Here is a 20,694-nt window from a genome sequence, read left to right on the forward strand (position 1 = left end):
TGTTAGTTGGTGTGGGATTAGGATGTTTGAAAATAACCGCACACATGTACTGCTGTTTTATTAGACAAGTTAGATAGATAACAACTTTTTTATATGTGTTAAACAATTTGTTTTGTAATTCAACTTAACGTTTAACTATTTTTAAAGTTTATAATTTTGACATTTATATTATAGGTTATATGGACTCCGTACAAATATGATAAATTGACAATTGCTCTTGTAATTTGTGCTAACGGGATGGACATTTGAATTGTAGAGGTTCACTTATTATTATCGAGGTAAAAATAATGATTACAAACGGTTAAGCTACAATGAAACTAATGTGTCACAGTGGAATGCATGAACAAGATATTTATGAAGTTGCATCTTGTAATTACAAAGGAAGAACACATGATTTGATACATGAGTATAATGCATTATGTCATCACATTAGACCTTAATCAAATTCCCCTACAAGCAGACTTGCAATACGAGCAATATAAGCAACAGATTCAAAACACTGTAAGTAATCATAACTTTTTAAAATTAATATATGTTGAGATATCTCATTTTAGTTATGGAGGATTTAATATATGTACTTAATTGATATTAGGTTGGCTTGTTGTTATGACAGGATCGAAAGGTCGCCTCCATGCTTCGTAATCTTAATGAAGCACACCAATGATATTATCACGTGTCTCATTAGTTCATTATTTGTTGCACTGCACTTCCAAAGAGAGACGTTGAGTCTTAATGATGTCATAGTTAAGAATAAGGCCACTTAGACAAGAGGCAACCATGTTATTGATAAACTCAGCTCATCAATAATAGACGACATGGACGTAGATAGACTTGCTTATATGCTATTGATAATTATGTTATGTTATTTTTGTTAATTATGAGTTTTATGTTGTGTTATTTTGTTAATTATAAGTTTGCAATTTACTTTATATGTGTTTTAATACATTTGCAATATTTTTTTATTACAATATATCAAAGAAATATTCTTGATTAATATTTTTTATGCAATTAATCCTAAATTCAAAAGAGATTTCGATTACAACATGCTTCATAAAAATTTAATTACAAGAGATGAAAACACGACAAAAATTGTACTTACTATGAAATTCACTAAAAATCGAAAAGGAATTTTAATTATAAACTTCTTGAAAACCATATAAGTGTGTGTGTATGTGTGTGTATATATATAAAGATACATTGCATAAAATATAGTTTTATGCAATTCACTCTAAATTAGGATGAAAAATAAAATAGGTAAAAATTATAGTTATTATGTATTTTACCTTAAATCCAAAAGAATTTTTGATGATAAGGTGCTTGAATTTCCTTCCGCAATGGAGTTAGAGGTTTGGAGATTAAATTTATGACTAGTTTATTTTTCAGGATTAGGAGTTTGGAGTCTGTATTTAAAGAGGGTTAGTCTTTTTGATTAAGGGGTTTGGGGTTATGAATTTTTATGTTGGTTAGTTTTTATGGTTAAAGGTTGGGGTTAGAGATTATATGGGGTTTGGATTAGTGTTAGTTTTTATGGTTCAAGGTTTAGGGTTAGGGAGGATTATTTAGGGTTAAAGTTTGGGGTTTGAGGTTTGAATTAGAGTTAATGTTTATGGTTTGGATTGGGGTTTGGTTTTTTTTTTTTATCATTTATCATTTATCATTTATGGTTAATGGTTAGTAAGGTTTATACCTTAGTTAGAGCTAGAGACTATATATGATTTGACCAATATTTCTAGTATTTTTTAAGGTTTTAATTAAGGGGTAAATTTATGGTTAGTTTGTTGTTTGATAAATATCGTGTTTCCTAAATGCGATATTTACTAAATGTCATATTTATCAATCACGATTTCGTTATATATCGTGTTTGGGAACCACAATAAATATAAAATTGTGTTATTTTGTTAATAATTTTAATAGCTACGCTATTTTATATATAAAAAATAACTTTATATGCTAATATGCGAAAATAAACTTACCTCAATAATACAAACATCTTTTTTGTTTAATAACAATGGTTTGAGACAGCTTGCACCCTTGAAGAAAGTAACAAGTAACAACATCTTCTCTCTCTCTCTCTCTCTTTTTTTTTGTAAGAAAAATCTTGCAATAAGATATCATCTTCACCAAAATAATCTTTACAATTGTCATGCGTAAAGGGAAAAAAAAGACAATAAAATTACATTATATCAAAAGCTAAAAGAGCTCAATTTTTCACTTTGTACACACTCATTTTTTTTGTGCTTTGCACAGTAAATTTATCATTTTTACCCTTGCCTTACAAAAACAACTTGCCATGCTAGGAGGGTAATTCAGTCTTTTCATAAGGATTCAAATGTCGTTGCCAAATTCAAAAGGTTCATTATAATCATCTCATATTTTTATAGCACAATAAAACATAGACTTCCCTGAAGAGTTATTTTCATTTATTACTTTAAGGGGGATTTTTGGTTTTTTTATGTTTTTTTTAATCAGAATGACTAAATTGCCCATAAAATGAAATTTCCTAAGCTTTGCGTCCAGAGGTGTTTTTTTTTTTTTATCATTTCCTATAGGTTTTCTATTACTATTAAGATGGGTTAGGGATGCTTTAGTCCATCTCCATTTTTAAAAACTATTTAAAAAAGGCTGTTAGCGCACATGTCGGCGTGTAAGGCGGCTCTGTGCTCTTTAAGGAGCGCGTGGGCTGCCATCTAATGGAAGAACACCAGATTTCACTATGACGTTTGAAGCTCTAAAACACTCTTTTCCACGCAGGGTGGTGCATGTGGTGTTTGCAATGATGGTTTGTTGCCAACCACCACTTCCTTTTCTTTTCCCCTTCTCACTCTCCTTCCCAATTGAATTTCACGCTGGTCATTAAAAAAATCTATTTTGTCCTATTATTTTATAATATTTCATATTTGGCCTTAAATGTTTTGATTTCAAAGTTTGATTATTTGTCCTTTTATAAGATTTTAATTTGTTTTTAATGTCATCATTGGATTCATAATCTTAATTTTTAATTTCTTCAAGCTTGATCCTCGTTTTCTTGATTTTTACTTTTGATTTGGATTCTTTTTTAAATTTATTTTTTCTTTTAATTTTTACGCTTCAATTTAAAGTTTGATTATATTTAAGGTTAGGCTTGTAGTTTTTTTTTTTTTAGATTTTGATTCTTATCCATTTTATCAAATTTTAATTTCATTCTTGGATCTATAATCTTGATTTTTTATTTTTTTAAATTTGGTCTTCATTCTCTTAATTTTTATTTTTTTGTTTCTGATTCTTTTGTTAATTTGTTTTGTTTTGTTTTGTTTTTTTTTTAAATTTTACCATTTATTTTAAAGTTTGATAATATTTAAGGTTAGACTCTCAATGTTTTGATTCAAGTTTTAATTCTTAGCCCTTCTATTAAATTTTAATTTGTTTTCCATTTCATCTTTGGATCTAAAATTTTGGTTTTTTATTTTTTTAAATTTGATTTTCATTCTCTTGATTTTTTATTTTTTGTTTTGGATTCTTTTGTTAATTTGATAATTCTTTTCAATTTTATTTTTCAATTCAAAGTTTGATGATATTTAAGGTTACACCCTTAATGTTTTAATTTTAAATTTTGATTCTTAACCCTTTTATCAAATTTTAATTTGTTTTTAATTTTATCATTGGATCCATAATCATGGTTTTTTATTTTTTTCAAATCCGGTTAGCATTTTCTTGATTTTTATTTTTTTGAATTTTTTTGATAAATTTATTTTTCTTTTTAATTTTTCCATTCAATTTAAAATTTTAAGTTGTCCTTTTATTTTCTAAGAGTCGGTTTGAGAGTCAATCATGGGCAGGTATAGAGTCACATGTTAGGTGGGTTCACCTAAGTTAACCTAAGTTAATTTTTTTTTATTTTATAAAAAAATAAAAATAAAATCATTTTAAAAATTAAAGAAAAATAGTCAATCAATTTCGACTAGATTTTACATGGGTTGACCAGGTCACGAGTTAACCAATATTTTTGATCATTTCACATCGAATCAATTCTCCTTAGGTTTCTCTTGAAACTCAACCCACCATTTTTTCTTCTATTGGATTATCAAATTCATATGATCCCGCTCATTAGTTTTAACAATCTCATTTGGATTTGTTGGTTCTTTGTTTTTTTGTTTTTTTTTCGATTTCATCTATATATATATTTGGATTTTAAAAATTTATGATCACAATTTTTTTTTCAATTTTTCTATAATATAAAATCTATATATATATTAAATACATTAACATCACTTGAGCATCATATTTTACATTACAAAAAATTCGGCTCGACCCATAGGGAAATGAAGCCGACCTTCATAGTGCAATCTAAAAAAATGTACGGACAGAGACACACACCGACCCATCTGCTTCCAGCACCCTGAACCCCAGAGCCCTAAAATATATAAAAATTAGCTCTTTTGTTCTCCTCTTTAATCGACAAAAAAGTAAAATAAAAATGGCAACTACTAGTATTTCTTCAGTTGCAAGCGAGCCAGAGCACAACACCAAATCAAGAGAATTAGAAGAAGAGAACGCAACTAAAACAGGAGCTGCCGACGATGAGGATACCGGAGCTCAGGTTGCACCAATCGTTAAGCTGGAAGAAGTCCCTGTTACTACCGGAGAGGAAGATGAAGATGCCATCCTTGATCTGTACTTTTTTTTACAAAAAATGGTTTTTCTTTCTTTATTTATTTTTGAATAAAATGTGAATGTTTGTTAGTGTTTTTTCAGGAAGGCGAAGTTGTATAGATTTGATAAAGAAGGGAGTCAGTGGAAAGAGAGAGGAGTTGGAACTGTGAAGCTTTTAAAACATAAAGAATCTGCCAAAGTTCGTCTTGTTTTTCGCCAATCTAAGACTCTCAAGATCTGCGCTAACCATCTAGGTCTGCATGTCTTTCTGACTCTATTATTTTGTCGAAGGGACTCTAATTTACTCTTCTCCTCAATTTCTTGATGGGCTTCTCTTATTTTGTCTGTTAATATTACTATGAATATATAATCCTGGGATAAAGCAATGCTTGTGGTTTGAATTCGTAGTAGAGACGGGACATGGGTTGTCTTTTTTTTTTCTTCCCTCTTTTATAATGTGAACTTATTTCTGGCAAATAATTGTCTTGTTGTGTTGTATGATGTGTATCAGTTCTGCCTACAATTAATGTGCAAGAGCATCATGGGAATGACAAATCATGTTTGTGGCATGCTGCTGATTTTGCTGATGGGGAATTGAAGGATGAGCTTTTCTGTATCAGATTTCCTTCGGTTGAAAGTATTCATTTTTCTCCTTGATCTGTTATTATTTTCATGATCTTCTGGTGTTTCTTGATTGAGATTGTCTTCTTTCATGCTTTGCTGTAATTTCTTCGGTTACCTTCCTTTCAAAATTTGAATGGAAGTATCATTGGAGTTTCCTAACAGCCACGTATCATGGTGTAACTGGAATGATGAGCGGATCTGATATTATTTTGGATGTGTATTTTGCCTTTTGGGCTGGCTGCACAGAATTCTATGTTGATTTTTTTTGCATGATGATGCATTTGCTGATTTGCATGTGTGAATTCACTTAAGTAGTTGAGAGCATTTCAGGTGAGACATGGACACAGCTATTGGTGGTTGATTAGCAAGTTTGCCCAGTGCCCACCTAGTGGATCTAGTATGACTCATGGATTTTGCCCTTTTGGATTCTAAGCACAAAACGGATATCTTAAAAAGCGTAATTCAATTAAATATCACTCAAAATGCACTGTGAGCAATTAACCTTGCAATAAAATAGTGATCGAACTCATTTCGTCTTAGAATGTATAAGATGTACATAAATTATATAAGCTTAACCTTGATATTGCACAGTTTCTTGCAAAAATGCTTATTTTGTGTGTTTTTGTTTTCTTAACTTTTGAAACTGCATTGTTTTCCATATTTTTTTTCAGCTTGAAGATATGTTTTCTTCTTAGAACGAGTATGTAAAAATAAATTGTGTACTCCCTATGTTTATGACTTTGATATGGTGATAAGTAGGCTAGTGTATCTTGTTAAAAGTAAAATCATGGAAACGTTGCAAAATTGTTCATTTAAAATAGGCTGATTTCAGCAGTAATATTGTATTTTTTAAGTTCTTGGTGACTTGTAGTAAGAAAATGTGATGCCGAGTATTTAAATCCTACATGAGAAATGCTAGAAGTCTGAACATTATTATCTTTGGCCTGACTTCCATTTTTGTGTCTATATATACTAGTCAAATGTGGTGAAGCTGTTCTCTGTTTACGTTGCATATGAAACATGATTAATTATGCAATTGTCACATGTTCTCTCGTGATCTGCCATGCATGAAGCAAGTGAATTCTTGAGTGTGGGTTTGTAACATCTGGCGTGATGCTTTGATTTCTATTAGATTGCAAAACTTTCAAGGAGACTGTTGAAGAGGTGGCAGAAAGTCAGGGAAAGAAAGAAGAGAGTAAAGATGCTGCAGATGCTGCAGGACTCCTTGAGAAGTTGAGTGTTGGGGATAGTAAAACCGAAGAAAAAGAAAAGCAAGCCAAAGAGCTTAGCCAAACTGTAGCTGATAAAGCAAAGGAAGATGGAGAAAAGGAGGACGAGCCTGCTTCATCTACATAGCGCTGAGCTCAGTTGTTTGGTCTGTCCCGATAAAGTTTACATGCACTTGGGTCTTTTCAAGTTATTGGTCGAAGTTTTGCCCACAGGTTTAGACGATTGTTGGTTTACGTAACAGTTCATTGGCTGTGTTGGAACCTGTGGATGGCATTGGTTTGCCTGTTGTTCAATTAGGGGTCATAATCAATAGATTTTTAGTCCTAGGACCCTTTTTCTTGGAAAAAACCCTGGTACATAGTCTGAAAGACTGAGTGAGAGCTTCATCTTTGGCCTTTCTTGTTTCACTTCTCTAATTTGAGTTTTCATCTATGCTTTCTGATGTTTAAATTTAGAGGTCCTACCTATATAAAGTGATGCTTGTATTTTACCTTGCTATTTTGCGGTTCAGACTATTTTTCTTAATGCAAAAGGAATATATAGGCATTGCTAACTTGACTAATATTGGATGCTGGTTTTTTGAAATATTGAAACAATGATTATAACCTGGATGGATTTTTTTTGAAATATTGGATGATTTATAAAAAAAATAATAAAACATAACCTAATAGATTGATTTGAATTAACCTTTGTTAATTAATTAAACTCGTGGTCCGGGTTACGAGACTAATAATTTTATAAAAAATAAATCTTATAAAAAGTAAATTGAAATAAATTGTATTTTTAATTAAATTATGTTAAATGATGAAATTAATAATAAATATTTAATTAAAAATAAAATAAAATTTTTAAAAAACTTACATTAACTCGGAAAAACTTACCAATGTGTTGTAGGATGGATTAAATAAGTTTGTATCAAAGAGATCCTATTTCATGACAATTATGTGCGCGTGGTTTTTTTTTTTTGCATCAAATAACAAAAAAGGATAGGCACTTGAGACTAAAATAAAAAAAAGCAAGCTTAATTTTATAAATTGAATAACAAAAAGAGTCATTTAAATAATGATGAATTATTATTATTATTATTATTATTTAAGTTTAAAGAACTAAGACGTTGTTTGGTAATGTGGCTGCGGGTGAGGTTCACCCGCAGCCACATATATCAGTGTTGGGTAACAGAAAAAAAAATGATTTTTCTTGGTAGGACCCACCAATTTTCGTTGCCGTGCCACAGGTTTGGAGAAGCATTCTCGTGGTGATTTTCCAATGAACAGTGGAGCATGGTTCCACTGTTCAGTGAACAGTGGAGCCATGCTCCACTGCCGCACTGTTCATGTGAACAGTTTTTTTTGTTTTGAAAAACCAGTGTAGTTAATTGATTTCACTCGAACTGTTCACGTGAACGTGAACAACAATGTTTTTTTTAAAAAAATTAATTTAAGGTGAATTAAATTTACTCGTACTGTAATCTCAATTTTATTCCTAATAATATTTTACCTAATTTTATTGCACGCTCAAAAAATCATGAAAACTGTAGTTCTTATCGAATGAATTTTGTACGTAATGAAATTGTAAATTGTTTTTTTGAAAAATTGAGTTTGACTCGAAAAACTAGTATTTAATATTATTTAATAACACTACATAAATTAGAAGAATATCGCATGATGACGTAGCAATTGCGAAATTTGATCGCAATTCCAATTATGTTCTTGCCGGGTCCGACCCAGTTAAAAAAAATTCAGTTTTTATTTTTATTTTAATTGTGTTTTATTCAAAAAATTAGAAGGATATCGCTTGATGACGTAACAAAAAATTCAGTTTTTGTTGTTGCGTGCTTAAGAAACCATGAAAAATATAGTCATTGTTGGATAGATTTTGTATGTGATGACATTGCATATAGTTTAATGAAATAATAAACAAATTTTGATATCAATATTATTTATTTCATGATGTAATAATAGTAGTTAAATCTACAATATTTAAATTAAAAATATTTTTTAATTATTTTATAACCTCAATTTGAAAAACATTTTTTTAACCAAACACATTAAACTACTTTTTGTCCAACCTCAATTTCAACCACAGTTTTAACCAAACATATATTTTTCCAAACTAACCTCAATTGAAATTAAAAGTACTTTTTATAAAACAAGTTTTTTAAAATCACAACCACAACAGCAACCGCAATACCAAACATACTCTAAAAATACATAAAAAAAACAAGTGAGGTATATGGGACTGAAATAATAAAAGCATGGTTAAATTTGTTGTCATTTAAATAAAAAAAATTAAGGAGAATTGTTTTTTTAAGTCCAGGGGAAAATTCATTGAAAACCAGAAAGACGAAAAGGTAAGGTTCTTGGGCCCCCCAGCGAAGGCCCAACGTTTAGGCCTCAATAGAAAAAAGCCCAGGCCCCAGTACTTGGGAATTCTTTCAACAGAAACACCGAACTTCTTTCAAAACAAATTTTGACTTTAAATTCTTCAAACAAAAAAAAACTTCATTTTGTTTCTTCTTCCTGCAGACACTTGTCTATTTATTTCTCTCCCACTAACCACTATTCTATTGTAATTCCACCAAAAACAGAAACGAATGGACACCAAGATAGGATCTCCTGACACTTGCAAACCAACAAGCAACGACATGATCAACCCAACTAACGCCACCGTATCAACCGTCCAAAACTCAGTCTCATCCACCATTATCAACCCATCCCAGTCAACACTGGGTCGCCACCTCGCTCGCCGACTCGTCCAAATCGGTGTCACTGACGTTTTCTCTGTCGCTGGTGACTTCAATCTCATTCTCCTTGATCACTTGATCGCCGAGCCTGGGCTCAACCTTATCGGTTGCTGTAACGAGCTCAACGCGGGCTATGCTGCTGATGGATACGCCCGGTCACGTGGTGTAGGCGCGTGTGTTGTCACGTTCACTGTTGGTGGACTCAGTGTGCTAAATGCTATTGCTGGTGCTAATAGTGAGAATTTGCCTGTCATATGCATTGTTGGTGGGCCCAACTCGAATGATTATGGGACTAACAGGATTTTACACCATACCATTGGCTTGCCTGATTTTAGCCAGGAACTAAGATGTTTCCAGACCGTTACTTGCTATCAGGTGATTGGAAATTGCTATTGGTTTTTTTTTTTTTTATTAACAACTTAATTATATCGATTAATGGTATGTGGGTGTTTGTTGATAGGCTGTGGTGAATAACTTGGAGGACGCACATGAACAGATAGATACTGCTATTTCAACTGCTTTGAAAGAAAACAAGCCTGTTTACATCAATGTTAGCTGTAACTTGTCAGCAATCCCTCATCCTGCTTTTTGTCGGGAGCCAGTTCCATTTTCGCTCTCCCCCAAGTACATTTTTTCTTCTTGTTTTTTTTTTGGATTCTTGATTGATCCTTGCTTTTAAATTTCTTTGGTCATTAGCCAAGATCATGGTGATTAGATACTTGTTCTATTAATTTTTCTTGTACAGAATTAGTAATGAATTGGGCTTAGAGGCTGCAGTGGAAGCGGCTGCCGAATTCTTGAACAAGGCAGTGAAACCTGTTTTGGTGGGTGGCCCTAAACTAAGACCTGCACATGCAAGTGAGGCATTTGTGGAGTTAGCTGATGCATGTGGTTATGCGCTCGCTGTTATGCCATCGGCTAAGGGGCTTGTGCCAGAGCATCATCCACATTTCGTTGGGACTTATTGGGGTGCAGTGAGCTCTGCATTCTGTGCTGAGATTGTGGAGTCCGCGGATGCTTACTTGTTTGCTGGACCTATTTTCAATGATTATAGCTCCGTTGGGTATTCTCTTCTTCTCAAGAAGGAGAAGGCGATTATCGTGCAGCCTGATCGTGTGATGATTGCAAATGGACCTGCATTTGGCTGTGTTCTGATGAAAGATTTCTTCGTGGCTCTTGCGAAGAAGATCAAGCCCAACACTACTGCTTATGATAATTACCAAAGAATATTTGTTCCTGAGGGGGAACCATTGAGAAATGCACCCGAAGAACCTTTGAGGGTTAATGTTCTGTTCCAACATGTACAGAAGATGCTGTCTAGTGAAACTGCTGTGATTGCTGAGACTGGAGACTCATGGTTTAACTGTCAGAAGCTGAAATTGCCAAGGGGATGCGGGTAAGCAATTGAGAGTTTGATAGACGATGTCATGACTGTTTAATTTGAGTTGAAAGATATAATAGTGTACGTGAAATTGGATTTGTAGGTATGAGTTCCAAATGCAGTATGGATCAATTGGTTGGTCAGTTGGTGCTACTCTTGGGTATGCTCAGGCTGTGCCAGAGAAGCGTGTGATTGCTTGCATAGGTGATGGTAGCTTTCAGGTAGACAACCAGTTACACTACACTGAACTTTGTGTTCTCTCCATGGCTAACATTTCAGATTTTGACATATTCAAGTCCTCATCTATCCATGAAATCATTATTTGTAGTTTGTGAAAAAAAATAAAATTGGTTATGAATTACATATGCTTTTTTCTTCTGAAATTTGATATTTAATCCTTTACTTATGCTCTTTGAATTTCTTACAGGTAACTGCTCAAGATGTGTCTACTATGCTACGATGTAGACAGAACACCATCATCTTCCTCATCAACAATGGTGGATACACAATTGAAGTCGAGATCCACGACGGTCCTTATAATGTGATTAAGAACTGGAACTACACTAGCTTGGTTGATGCCATCCACAATGGCGAAGGCAAGTGCTGGACAGCCAAGGTGAGCTTGTAACTAAGTAGTTCATTTGCTTCAATACATGAATATCAATGTAGTAAAATCAAGTATCTGACATCATTTTCTGAACTTGACATTTCAGGTGTTCTGCGAGGATGAGCTGGTTGAAGCGATTGAGACAGCAACAGGACCGGAGAAGGATAGCTTGTGCTTCATTGAGGTTATTGTTCACAAGGATGATACCAGTAAAGAACTGTTGGAATGGGGGTCTAGGGTCTCTGCTGCCAATAGCCGTCAACCAAACCCTCAGTAGACTTTAATTTGAACCTGTTTGGGAATGCAGCCAACCACGTTTGGAATGCAGCCAACCGCGTGGTTGGCTGCATTCCCAATGGCAAATATGTGTTGCTATGGCATGGTGTTTATTGTTTCCTTGAGTACTAGAGTTTGTGATCTTTATCTACTCTGTTGATTTCCGTGTTTATTCTCTTTCAATTTGACTGTCTATTACAGCATCTAAAGCCTCATTTCTATTTAATGTTTTCGTTTTGACAAGTTCTCTCCTTTTCATGTTTCTTGTCTCTATGTGATTGCCTTGACAAGTTAGAGAGAGAGGGAGAGAAAGCAATAGGCATGAAATAAACATAAATGAACATGCCCTGCACCTTTCAGAAACTGTAGATTGTGGATCGTGGACCATACACCTTGCCCGCTGCTGATGCAAACACCCTCTAAAATGCAGGTGATGATGGAACTTAGAACTTGAAAGGATCATATTTACAACCCTTAATTGTTACCAGTTTTCGGTCTCACTGCAGCAGAGATGGAGTAACTCAGAAGGGATTTTCTTTTTCCTGGCCTGGGTTGAAAGGGGACTTCTGAAAGCATCGTGATATGCAACGTATCCTGGACAGAACTTGGCCTGTCAAAATTGAAGTCGGAGATGACAAGTTCTTTTTGCTATTTTGTTAGAATCTTGGTCAAAGTTATATCATTTTTACAAGTGAAATGGTTTCCCGATCAGGCAACATATGCCCCCAATCCGCTATGTGATAGAATCATCCATGTTCATTAGCAATATCATAATAATGAGTAATGCTGCTTCAGAACATCTTAAATTCCCTCGAAATTCTTTGACGGAGTGAACGAGTGATTTTATCACTGGACCAACACCATTGTGATAAAATCAACATTTTTGCGAAAATACTAAAATCCAAACACCCAATTCTGAGGCGAGTAGTGTCTCCCGTCCGAGGAATGCAATTTTTTTTTCCCCAACAATTCGGCCTGTCAGGATGAATATCTGATCCACGTTAGTGGGCCGAAGAAAGTGACACCAGTAAAACCTAATTCCGGTACGCTCCGTGGATATTATTGGTTAAATTTCAAGTTACGTTGCCATGAACTAATCTAAATTTTTCATTGGATCATAAATATAACTTAAAAAAACACTTTGGTATCTGAAGTTTTACACTTTTACTTTTCAATCTACAAATATCATTTTCATCATATTTCAATATTTGTGTTATGAAAGATGAGAGAGGAAGAAGCTTGAAAACAGTAGGAAAGAGATAATTCATCAAGCAAGAAAAAATTAATCTTGATATTAATGAGTTGAATTTAAGGCTGAGAGTTTAATGATGGTAATTTTACCCACCAACCATGTCAAAAAAAGAAACCCACACTCGTAAAGCTTTTTTAAATTTGATATGATTTCTAGTTTTAAGGATGATTTTAGGGTATTTTTAGGGTTAGAAATGGACTAATTTAGGTTTTAAGATATTTTAAAGGTGTTTTTTTGGTCAAAATAAATTAAAAAAGTTTTCACTTATAACTTGTCTCAAAAAATTTCTTGACAACACCATTTTGTATGCTTTCTACATGATAATGTTAAAATTTATGGATAAAATAGGAAATTAACACACAAAATTAAAATAAATGGCAAAATGACACAAAAGCAAAAAGTCTTAGTGAAAAAGTAAACTTTTGGATGTCGCAATTCCAAATCGCGACAACAATTAACAGTGATATGTTTTTTCATTGTGAAAACACGAGGAATTTAAATAATTATCAATATCCTATAGAGTTGGGCTCTGCTATCCAACATGACCCAATAGTGTTGGACCCTGCCTCTAGTAGGATCTACTAGCGCTTAGTCCGGCTGCCCAGCCAGACCCAGCAGCTTTTGGACTTCTTGGCTGCCAGACCCAATGCTAATGAGTCTGGCTTTTCTGTCAGACTCAAGGCTCTTGAGTCTGACTTGGCCGCCAAACCCAATGCTATTGAGTTCGTCTTTGCAACTAAACCCAATCCAATTCTTTGCAATTAAACTCAAGATTATTTTGGATCTCACTTGGTCACCAAATCCAATAGTATTAAGTTTAACATTGCCGTCAGACTCAAAACATTTAATATATTATTTATACTTTTCATATATTTTTTAAATTTAAAAAGGAATTATTATTGACCTGTTACGGAACGCGGACGAATATGCTATTACTATATAAATTGTCAATACAAGGTAATTATATTTATTTATTAATTTGGTTCGACAATAGAGGTATTTTCTTTTAATTAGCTTGCATGTCAACTAAGATTAAATCTCTCTCTGGACAATCTTAAATATAAACTTGGAGAAATTTAAATATTTTTCCATGTGCTAATCCTAAAATTTAAACCTATGTATTTAATAAATTATTCTGAGCCAAGAAAGAGAGTAAATATTCTTAGCTATCGGGTTAACTTATTGAAGTTAGTAGAATATTATTTTATATTGTTTGTTGGTGCTAATCAATATTGTTTAAAAAGTTACTAGTAAATATTAAGACTAATTTATCTTCTTTGATCAGATAATTAATTAAAGTGGGCATCACAAACCTTATTTAGTTATTAATTAATGGGTAAATTTTAAATCTGTCTCTCTCAAGTTTCAAGTTTACATGTTTTCTCAATTTTATCTAAAACTTCTGATTTTTCTCAACCAGCCCTCATTTTTTTATTTCAATCAGATATTAAATATTTTATTTTTACTCCAGTTTTTTAATTCTCTCCATCCATTTCCAATAGCAACAGAAAACATGTACAAGTTTCAATTCCATCCCTGAAGTTTATGAAATATCTCAATATCAGCTAATTAAAAAGTAAAGAAAAAAAGAGAAGAGTTGAGATTGACAAAAATAAAAACAGAAAATTAATTGGAAAAGCATTTTTTTAGTAAAATAAATACTGTGAAACTTGAGAAGATTGGTTTCTCAAGAAACATCCTAATCCTACCATCTTTAATTTCAATTTATTCATTTTTACTTTTTAGATTATATTGATATATTTCATTAATGTTAGGGATTAAATTGTATTTACACACATTTTTCATTTCTACTCTAATAAAAACGTACGAAAATGAAAAGTCGAACAAATATTGAAGTTAGGGGATCTAATTGAAACGAATAAAAGATTTTAGATAAAATCGAAACTACACATAAATTAAATTCACGAAGAACAGTACAGCGAGTAACCCTGGACTAATTACTGCCACTAATACTTGAATGTTAATGATACCACCAGCACGCCAGCCCATCTACGCCACAACTCAAGCGTGCTTTTAACCATATAGACACAGAGAAGCACTAAAAGTAATAATTCTTACTATCAAATGCATCATAATGCGTGTAATTTTCATCAGCTTGGAAGTAAGAATCTGGGCATGGTAGTGAAGACGAAGGATGCACTACGGATGCGAGGTTGCTGTCCAAGTATGAAGGTTGCTCAGTAGGAAGAGAAGCAGAACCAGCAGGAAGATGATAGTCAAGAGATCGTTCATCATCCACAGAGTTCATTATAGTTTGGTGAAGCAATATTTGATTCTTTAAGAACTTAACATAATTAATGGCCTCCTCTAACATGGAAACCGTGTCCATCTTTGTCCCACCAGGAACCAAGCTTTGCAAAATCTTGAACCTGTCACTAATACGATGCCTCCTTTCCCTCGCAGCCACACTTTGAGGGTCAGTTGATAACTTCACCCCACCATTGCTTTTCTTGCCACCCGTCCTTTTCTCTCTGCCATTCTTGGGTGCAGAAGATGACCCAGATGAGCTAGGGTTTGTAGTGGAATGGTAGTCCATAGTAGAGCTAGCTAGATCTAACTTATTACATATGGTAACAATAAAGTCTTGTTTCGGACATGGTATGGAGGCTTTGAACATGGAACATATTTATAGAGGGAGCAGCATGTGGTCCGTACCCTTTCAAATAATTAAAATAAAGAAGGTGTCGTCATGTGAATCAGCTAATCTTTGGCGCAGGATACGGGTGTCCACACTGCAACCAGGACCCTAGTCCACGCAAAAGGTAATATTTGCTTCACCTTTTTCTTAGTACCTTGTCTGCTTAAGCTATGGTACCTTTGTATCTGCATATTTACATCTTAATCGGTATATAATCAGATCTAGTTATAGTTTCACTGGTTACTCGTAAAACCCATTGATGATCTGAAATCGCTTTCGTTAGATGCTCTTGTTCACTGGCTAAGCGACTAGAAAAGTATTGTATCTCGTATTATAATGTATCCGTATCCGTGTATGTCTTATAACGTATTGCATTTCAAGTATCTATGGACAGAAACTACATATTTTTTAAGAGATTTATATAGAAAATGCATGATCATCAGTACGAGTTTCTCTACGAGATCTGTGGCCCAGGGACCCCCCATAAGACAATCACAAATTGAGTGGGCAATCGAGAGAGAAAGAGGGAGAATTGTCTATGGGACTGGGTCAGGTGTTTAGAGAGGGGCTAAAAAGAAAGGAAGGAGGTGGGGGTCCTGCATCTGAAATCGAAGTGGACGTATCATGGTAGCATGGTGGGTCTTAATAATGTACGAACGATGCCATTTTTTCCTAAGGTTACACACTGTTCATTCACAGAGAACAACTATTCATGCTCTCTTGAATCGGTACTTTTTTATAAGAAAAGAAAAGATCAGCTTGGGCTCTTCTTTTCTAGAGAATTTTGGAACAAAGTTGTTTCAAACGGGTACTAAGATTCAAGCAGATCCATCTTAAAAGCATCGTTGAGATCCCACCCTCTGGGAATAGGAAGTCTAATAGAAAAGGAAAAGGTTCAATTTGTTGAGGGGGTACTGCGCTATTGGTAGGCACCCCACCAACAAAATGTTGATAAACTGTGCGTGTATCTAAATTTTTGTATAAAAATGCTAGCTATCACTTCCTTTTCTATCAATTAGAGCGAAAACAAAGAAAATAGTCAGTAATCCAGTAGAACAAACACAAATGTAGATCCCACTAGATTAGATCTACGCTATGTCGTGGGCCGACAGTGTTTTGAAAAAAGTAAGGAGAACTCGATACTCGATTCATTAACTTGACTATATGCAATAAGATCGGTTAATTTAATAATTTAATTTAAATTAAAAGCAACAATAGAAAACACGCAGTAAAAAACACCTGACAATATTAAACAAAAAAATAAGTCATCGATGTCATACCTATAAGAAGAAGAAATAAAAGATTGCTAGAGACCTGCCGCAACTCGACCGTGGACATCGCCACAACCAAAAGAGCTTGCTGAGTTGATTCAAACTTCACTGCAAAAGGATGCAAGAAGACATCAAAAGAAGCTGCATGGTTTACTAGAGCAATGCTCTGTAAAAGCAAAGTGAACAGAACACAGTGAAGTGAGTATATATTCGTCTATATTCAATCAATATATTCTATTTAATTAAAGAAAAAAATATTTTGAGAAAATATATCTAACAAAGAACAAAACATAAAAAGACCCTAGATAACCCAAAAAAAAAAAAACAAAGGATGTAGAAAGCATATAAAAAAAACACGGAGCTTAATCTTTGATAAACTAAATATTGAAGGTTAAAATCTAAAAAAAAATTTGCTTAAAAGAATGATAAAAAAAAAGGCAACCCCTAGCGAACATCCTTAAGTTGGGTTAATTTTCCAAATTGGAATCCATGAAATTCCAAAATGGAGTTAACTAAGAAGCTCAAATTCAAATCAACTTAATGTTGAAAAATAAATTTGAGTGTAAAAAAACACAAAACTAAAAAATTTAGTAAAGTAAAAAAAATCAAAAGAATAAGAAAAAAAATTGATAGGAAAAAAAAATGATCGAAGGTGAAATCATCAAATGACATAAATAGAAATTAAAAGAAAATGGACTAAATAAGACAAATTTAAAAAGTCAAATGAGGATGAAATTGAAAAAAAATTCAATTTTCATGAGTTATTTCAAATAAAAGAAATATCAGCCAAAAGATCATGGACTAAATAAAAAGAAAAAGAAGTAAAAAAATTCAAATGAGGATAAAATTGAAACAAATTTTTATTTTCATAAGTTATTTGAAATAAAACAGATATCAACCAAAACATTAAGGACGAAATCGAAAACAAAAGGAAGCTAAGGGGTCGATTAAGAAATTGCAGGGTAGGGTGCAAGAATCGAGGGGGAGAGAAGGAAAAAAGAAGAAAAAAATAGGGTGCAAGAATCGAGGGGGAGAGAAGGAAAAAAGAAGAAAAAAATAAAATAGCCGCCGAAGTCAAACCGGAGCTCTATTTTCTACACTCGCCACTTCTACATGGAGGAGACACCAAGATGAATTTAATAATGCCACGAAATGACATTTTTGGTTGCCAAAATCAACCATACACGTCTTCCATAGACAGCGAAGTGGTTGACGCTTGCCCAACACGAGCCAATGTTTTTTTTTTTAATTCCTTTTAATTTGTTAAAAGACAAAACTAACCCTCACTTCATCCAATAACAACGAAAAACTAATAGCACAATAACCAAAATACCCTCATATCATAGGCATACAAAAAATTAAAAACCAAAGGCAAAAAGGTATTTTTATAGTGAAAATAAAAAAGAATAAGACGAAAACACCCCTCCTAGCCAACCAAACTATTTTTGCATATAAGGTTAGATTGGTTATTTTATTGTGCACTTTATAAGTAAAAATACAAATCTACCCCTCAATGTAACCAAACGATGCATTAATCTTAAAGGTATTTATGATAATTTACCGTGCAATTTTAAAGTAAATACCCATATCGCTCCCGGTCAATTTAAAAATACCAAAATATCCCCATTGGAAAGACATCCATGCCCTCAACCTCTAGCTAAAAGGTTTTTTTAATGGTAAAGTGGTAAATTCACTATTATCATCGATCCATGGTAAATTGTGTTTAGGTGAACAATGAATTCATCATCTATTTTAGTTTTTTTTTTAATTTGGTTTCAAGTTCTCTCTCTCTCTCTCTCTCTCTCTATATATATATATATATATATATATATATATATAATTCTTATTGATTGTTTCTAAATGTCATGTTTAAGTTGTAATTATACAAGTTTTCATTGTTACTTTCTTTATATAACAAGTAACTATTTAATTGTTGCTATTGATTTAGCATTCAAGTTATTTACTTGTTATTAAATAAATATGAAGTGACTTGTGATTTTATATCAATTAATTTATGGAAAAATTTATTAAGAAAACCAAACCCATTATACAATTCATTTTCTAATAAAAAATGTTATAATCATGCTCAACAATTTTTCAAAAAAAAAAAAACTTATGGATTGAAATTTGATTTATTAAGAATAATTAATATAATTCTCAAAAAAAGTTATCACTTATAACTTGTCTCAAAAAATTTCTTGACGACACCATTTTGTATGCTTTCTACATGATAATGTTAAAATTTATGGATAAAATAGGAAATTAGCACACTAAATTAAAATAAATGGCAAAACAACACAAAAGCAAAAAGTCTTGGCGAAAAAGTAAACTATTGGATGTCGCAATTCCAAACGGCAACATCAATTAATTTTTCATGAAATACATAGAATTATATCATGAGATGACAAATAATTACTCAATTTCTAGCCCCAGTGATTCCTTGATTCTAGTTTTGCAGCAAAAAGCTTTTCTTTTTGTCTGTGTGCTATCAGTGTAGAAAGAGAAGCATATAATCTAACATGAAAACATACATTGTGCAAAGTCAATTATTTCTGCTCCTCTTTAATCATTGAGAAAATAACATACATTGTACAAAGTCAATTATTTCTGCTTCTCTTTAATCATTAAGAAAATAACATAGAAGAAAATGAAGTCTTTCATGGAAAATTAATAGCTACTGCGGTTTGGAGCTGCAACATTAATTAAAATAATGTCGCGGTTCCTAACCGCGATATCAATTAAATGTTACAGTTCCCAAAAGCGACATCTAAAAATATACTATTTCACCAAAACTTTTTGTTTTTATGTCATTTCTCTATTTATTTTAATTTTGTGTACTAATTTTCCAATATATCCAAAATTTCTACACTATGTAAGTGAACACAAACTTTTGATTACATAAAAAAAAAGATGAAATAGTTTATTGGTTAAAATAATTAAATTGTTGGTCATAAAAATAATCTCCAATCTGATGAGGCTGGAAAATTCCTCAATAGAAAGATTGGGGGCGTTTTCTATGTGTTGATAAAACTAAATCACGAGGACTTGATGAGTCCAATGACACCTTCTAGAAAAACACTTTGAAGCTTAAACCAATATAGTGTTTATTTATTCAAGTGACGAGAATAAAAAAATATTTTGTAGATTTAAATGTTTCTTAAGCTTTGTTTAGATCTTATATTGGACTTAGATTTTTTTAGACATGTTATGAGAGATAGAGTCTAGAGAAATGGGATCTGATAGACCTTTATTTAGATAAATGAAACTTTGTTTATATAGATTTTTTTAATATAAATATCTTAAGAAATATCTAAAATATTTAATATTTAATATAAATATCTATTTATTTTTTTCATGCATCTTCACAATCCATTTTCAAGAGTGAAGCTAGGTAGTCTCCCCTGTGATGGTTAAGTACAGATTATAAGCTGAAATTTAATGAAGAAGCAATCAGTGTGACCTATTTTGTTGGGAAACAAGGAGTGAACCACAGAGACCTTTTTTACTCGACACATAGTTCAGTTTGTTACAAAGATGAAACTGAACTGTCCTAATGAAATTCCATGGAAAGGGCAAAAAAAGCTGAAAATTAGCTAATCCAAAGAGATGGTGATAGCGAAAGAAGACAAGAAGAAGCAGCAGAAGCACGTTTGAGGGTAAGTAGGTAGGTAGATAGATAGAAAACCCTATACTTCCTATACTTGTTATTATGATTCTTACTTGTCCACTGAAATAACCTCTGCTGGCAGCTAGCCTTTCCTGTCCACTCGAAATCTTAACTTTGCTTTTGTCAACCCCCACATCAGTCTTAACACTGATATAACACTGCATTGTGATGGATCATAGCCATAAATTAGCACAAATAAAGGAGTTTACGACAGCTTTTGACTAGACTGATTGCCCTCAGCAGTTAGCTCAGAGAGAAAAAATCATTCGAGGTTTCACGTTCGAGTTCTGCCATTAATTCTTTTGAAGAGTTAGCGTATCTTTGTTCGCCTAACTTTACTTTTAGAAGAAGTATA

The 20,694-nt window shown here is 32.8% G+C and overlaps 3 protein-coding genes across 3 annotated transcripts; 2 read left to right on the top strand and 1 right to left on the bottom strand.

Moving 5' to 3' along the window:
- The first annotated feature begins 4,308 nt into the window (after positions 1-4,308).
- Positions 4,309-6,981, top strand: LOC7468063 (ran-binding protein 1 homolog b). Its single transcript, XM_002308193.4, has 4 exons — positions 4,309-4,650; positions 4,732-4,883; positions 5,141-5,266; positions 6,386-6,981. The coding sequence occupies exons 1-4, from the start codon at positions 4,454-4,456 to the stop codon at positions 6,607-6,609; spliced, it is 699 nt and encodes a 232-aa protein (XP_002308229.1). The 5' UTR covers positions 4,309-4,453; the 3' UTR covers positions 6,610-6,981.
- Positions 6,982-8,989: 2,008 nt separating this feature from the next.
- On the top strand, positions 8,990-11,733 carry LOC7468064 (pyruvate decarboxylase 2). Its single transcript, XM_002308194.4, has 6 exons — positions 8,990-9,601; positions 9,687-9,850; positions 9,972-10,622; positions 10,711-10,828; positions 11,035-11,223; positions 11,321-11,733. Exons 1-6 carry the CDS (start codon positions 9,077-9,079, stop codon positions 11,489-11,491), a joined length of 1,818 nt encoding a protein of 605 aa, XP_002308230.1. The 5' UTR covers positions 8,990-9,076; the 3' UTR covers positions 11,492-11,733.
- A 2,879-nt stretch (positions 11,734-14,612) lies between these two features.
- On the bottom strand, positions 14,613-15,377 carry LOC7468065 (transcription factor bHLH140). The gene has a single exon (XM_002309114.3). It carries the CDS (start codon positions 15,297-15,299, stop codon positions 14,802-14,804), a length of 498 nt encoding a protein of 165 aa, XP_002309150.3. The 5' UTR covers positions 15,300-15,377; the 3' UTR covers positions 14,613-14,801.
- Positions 15,378-20,694: the final 5,317 nt, after the last annotated feature.

The sequence above is a fragment of the Populus trichocarpa genome, chromosome 6 (genome assembly GCF_000002775.5).
Source record: "Populus trichocarpa isolate Nisqually-1 chromosome 6, P.trichocarpa_v4.1, whole genome shotgun sequence".
NCBI classification, from domain to species: domain Eukaryota; kingdom Viridiplantae; phylum Streptophyta; class Magnoliopsida; order Malpighiales; family Salicaceae; genus Populus; species Populus trichocarpa.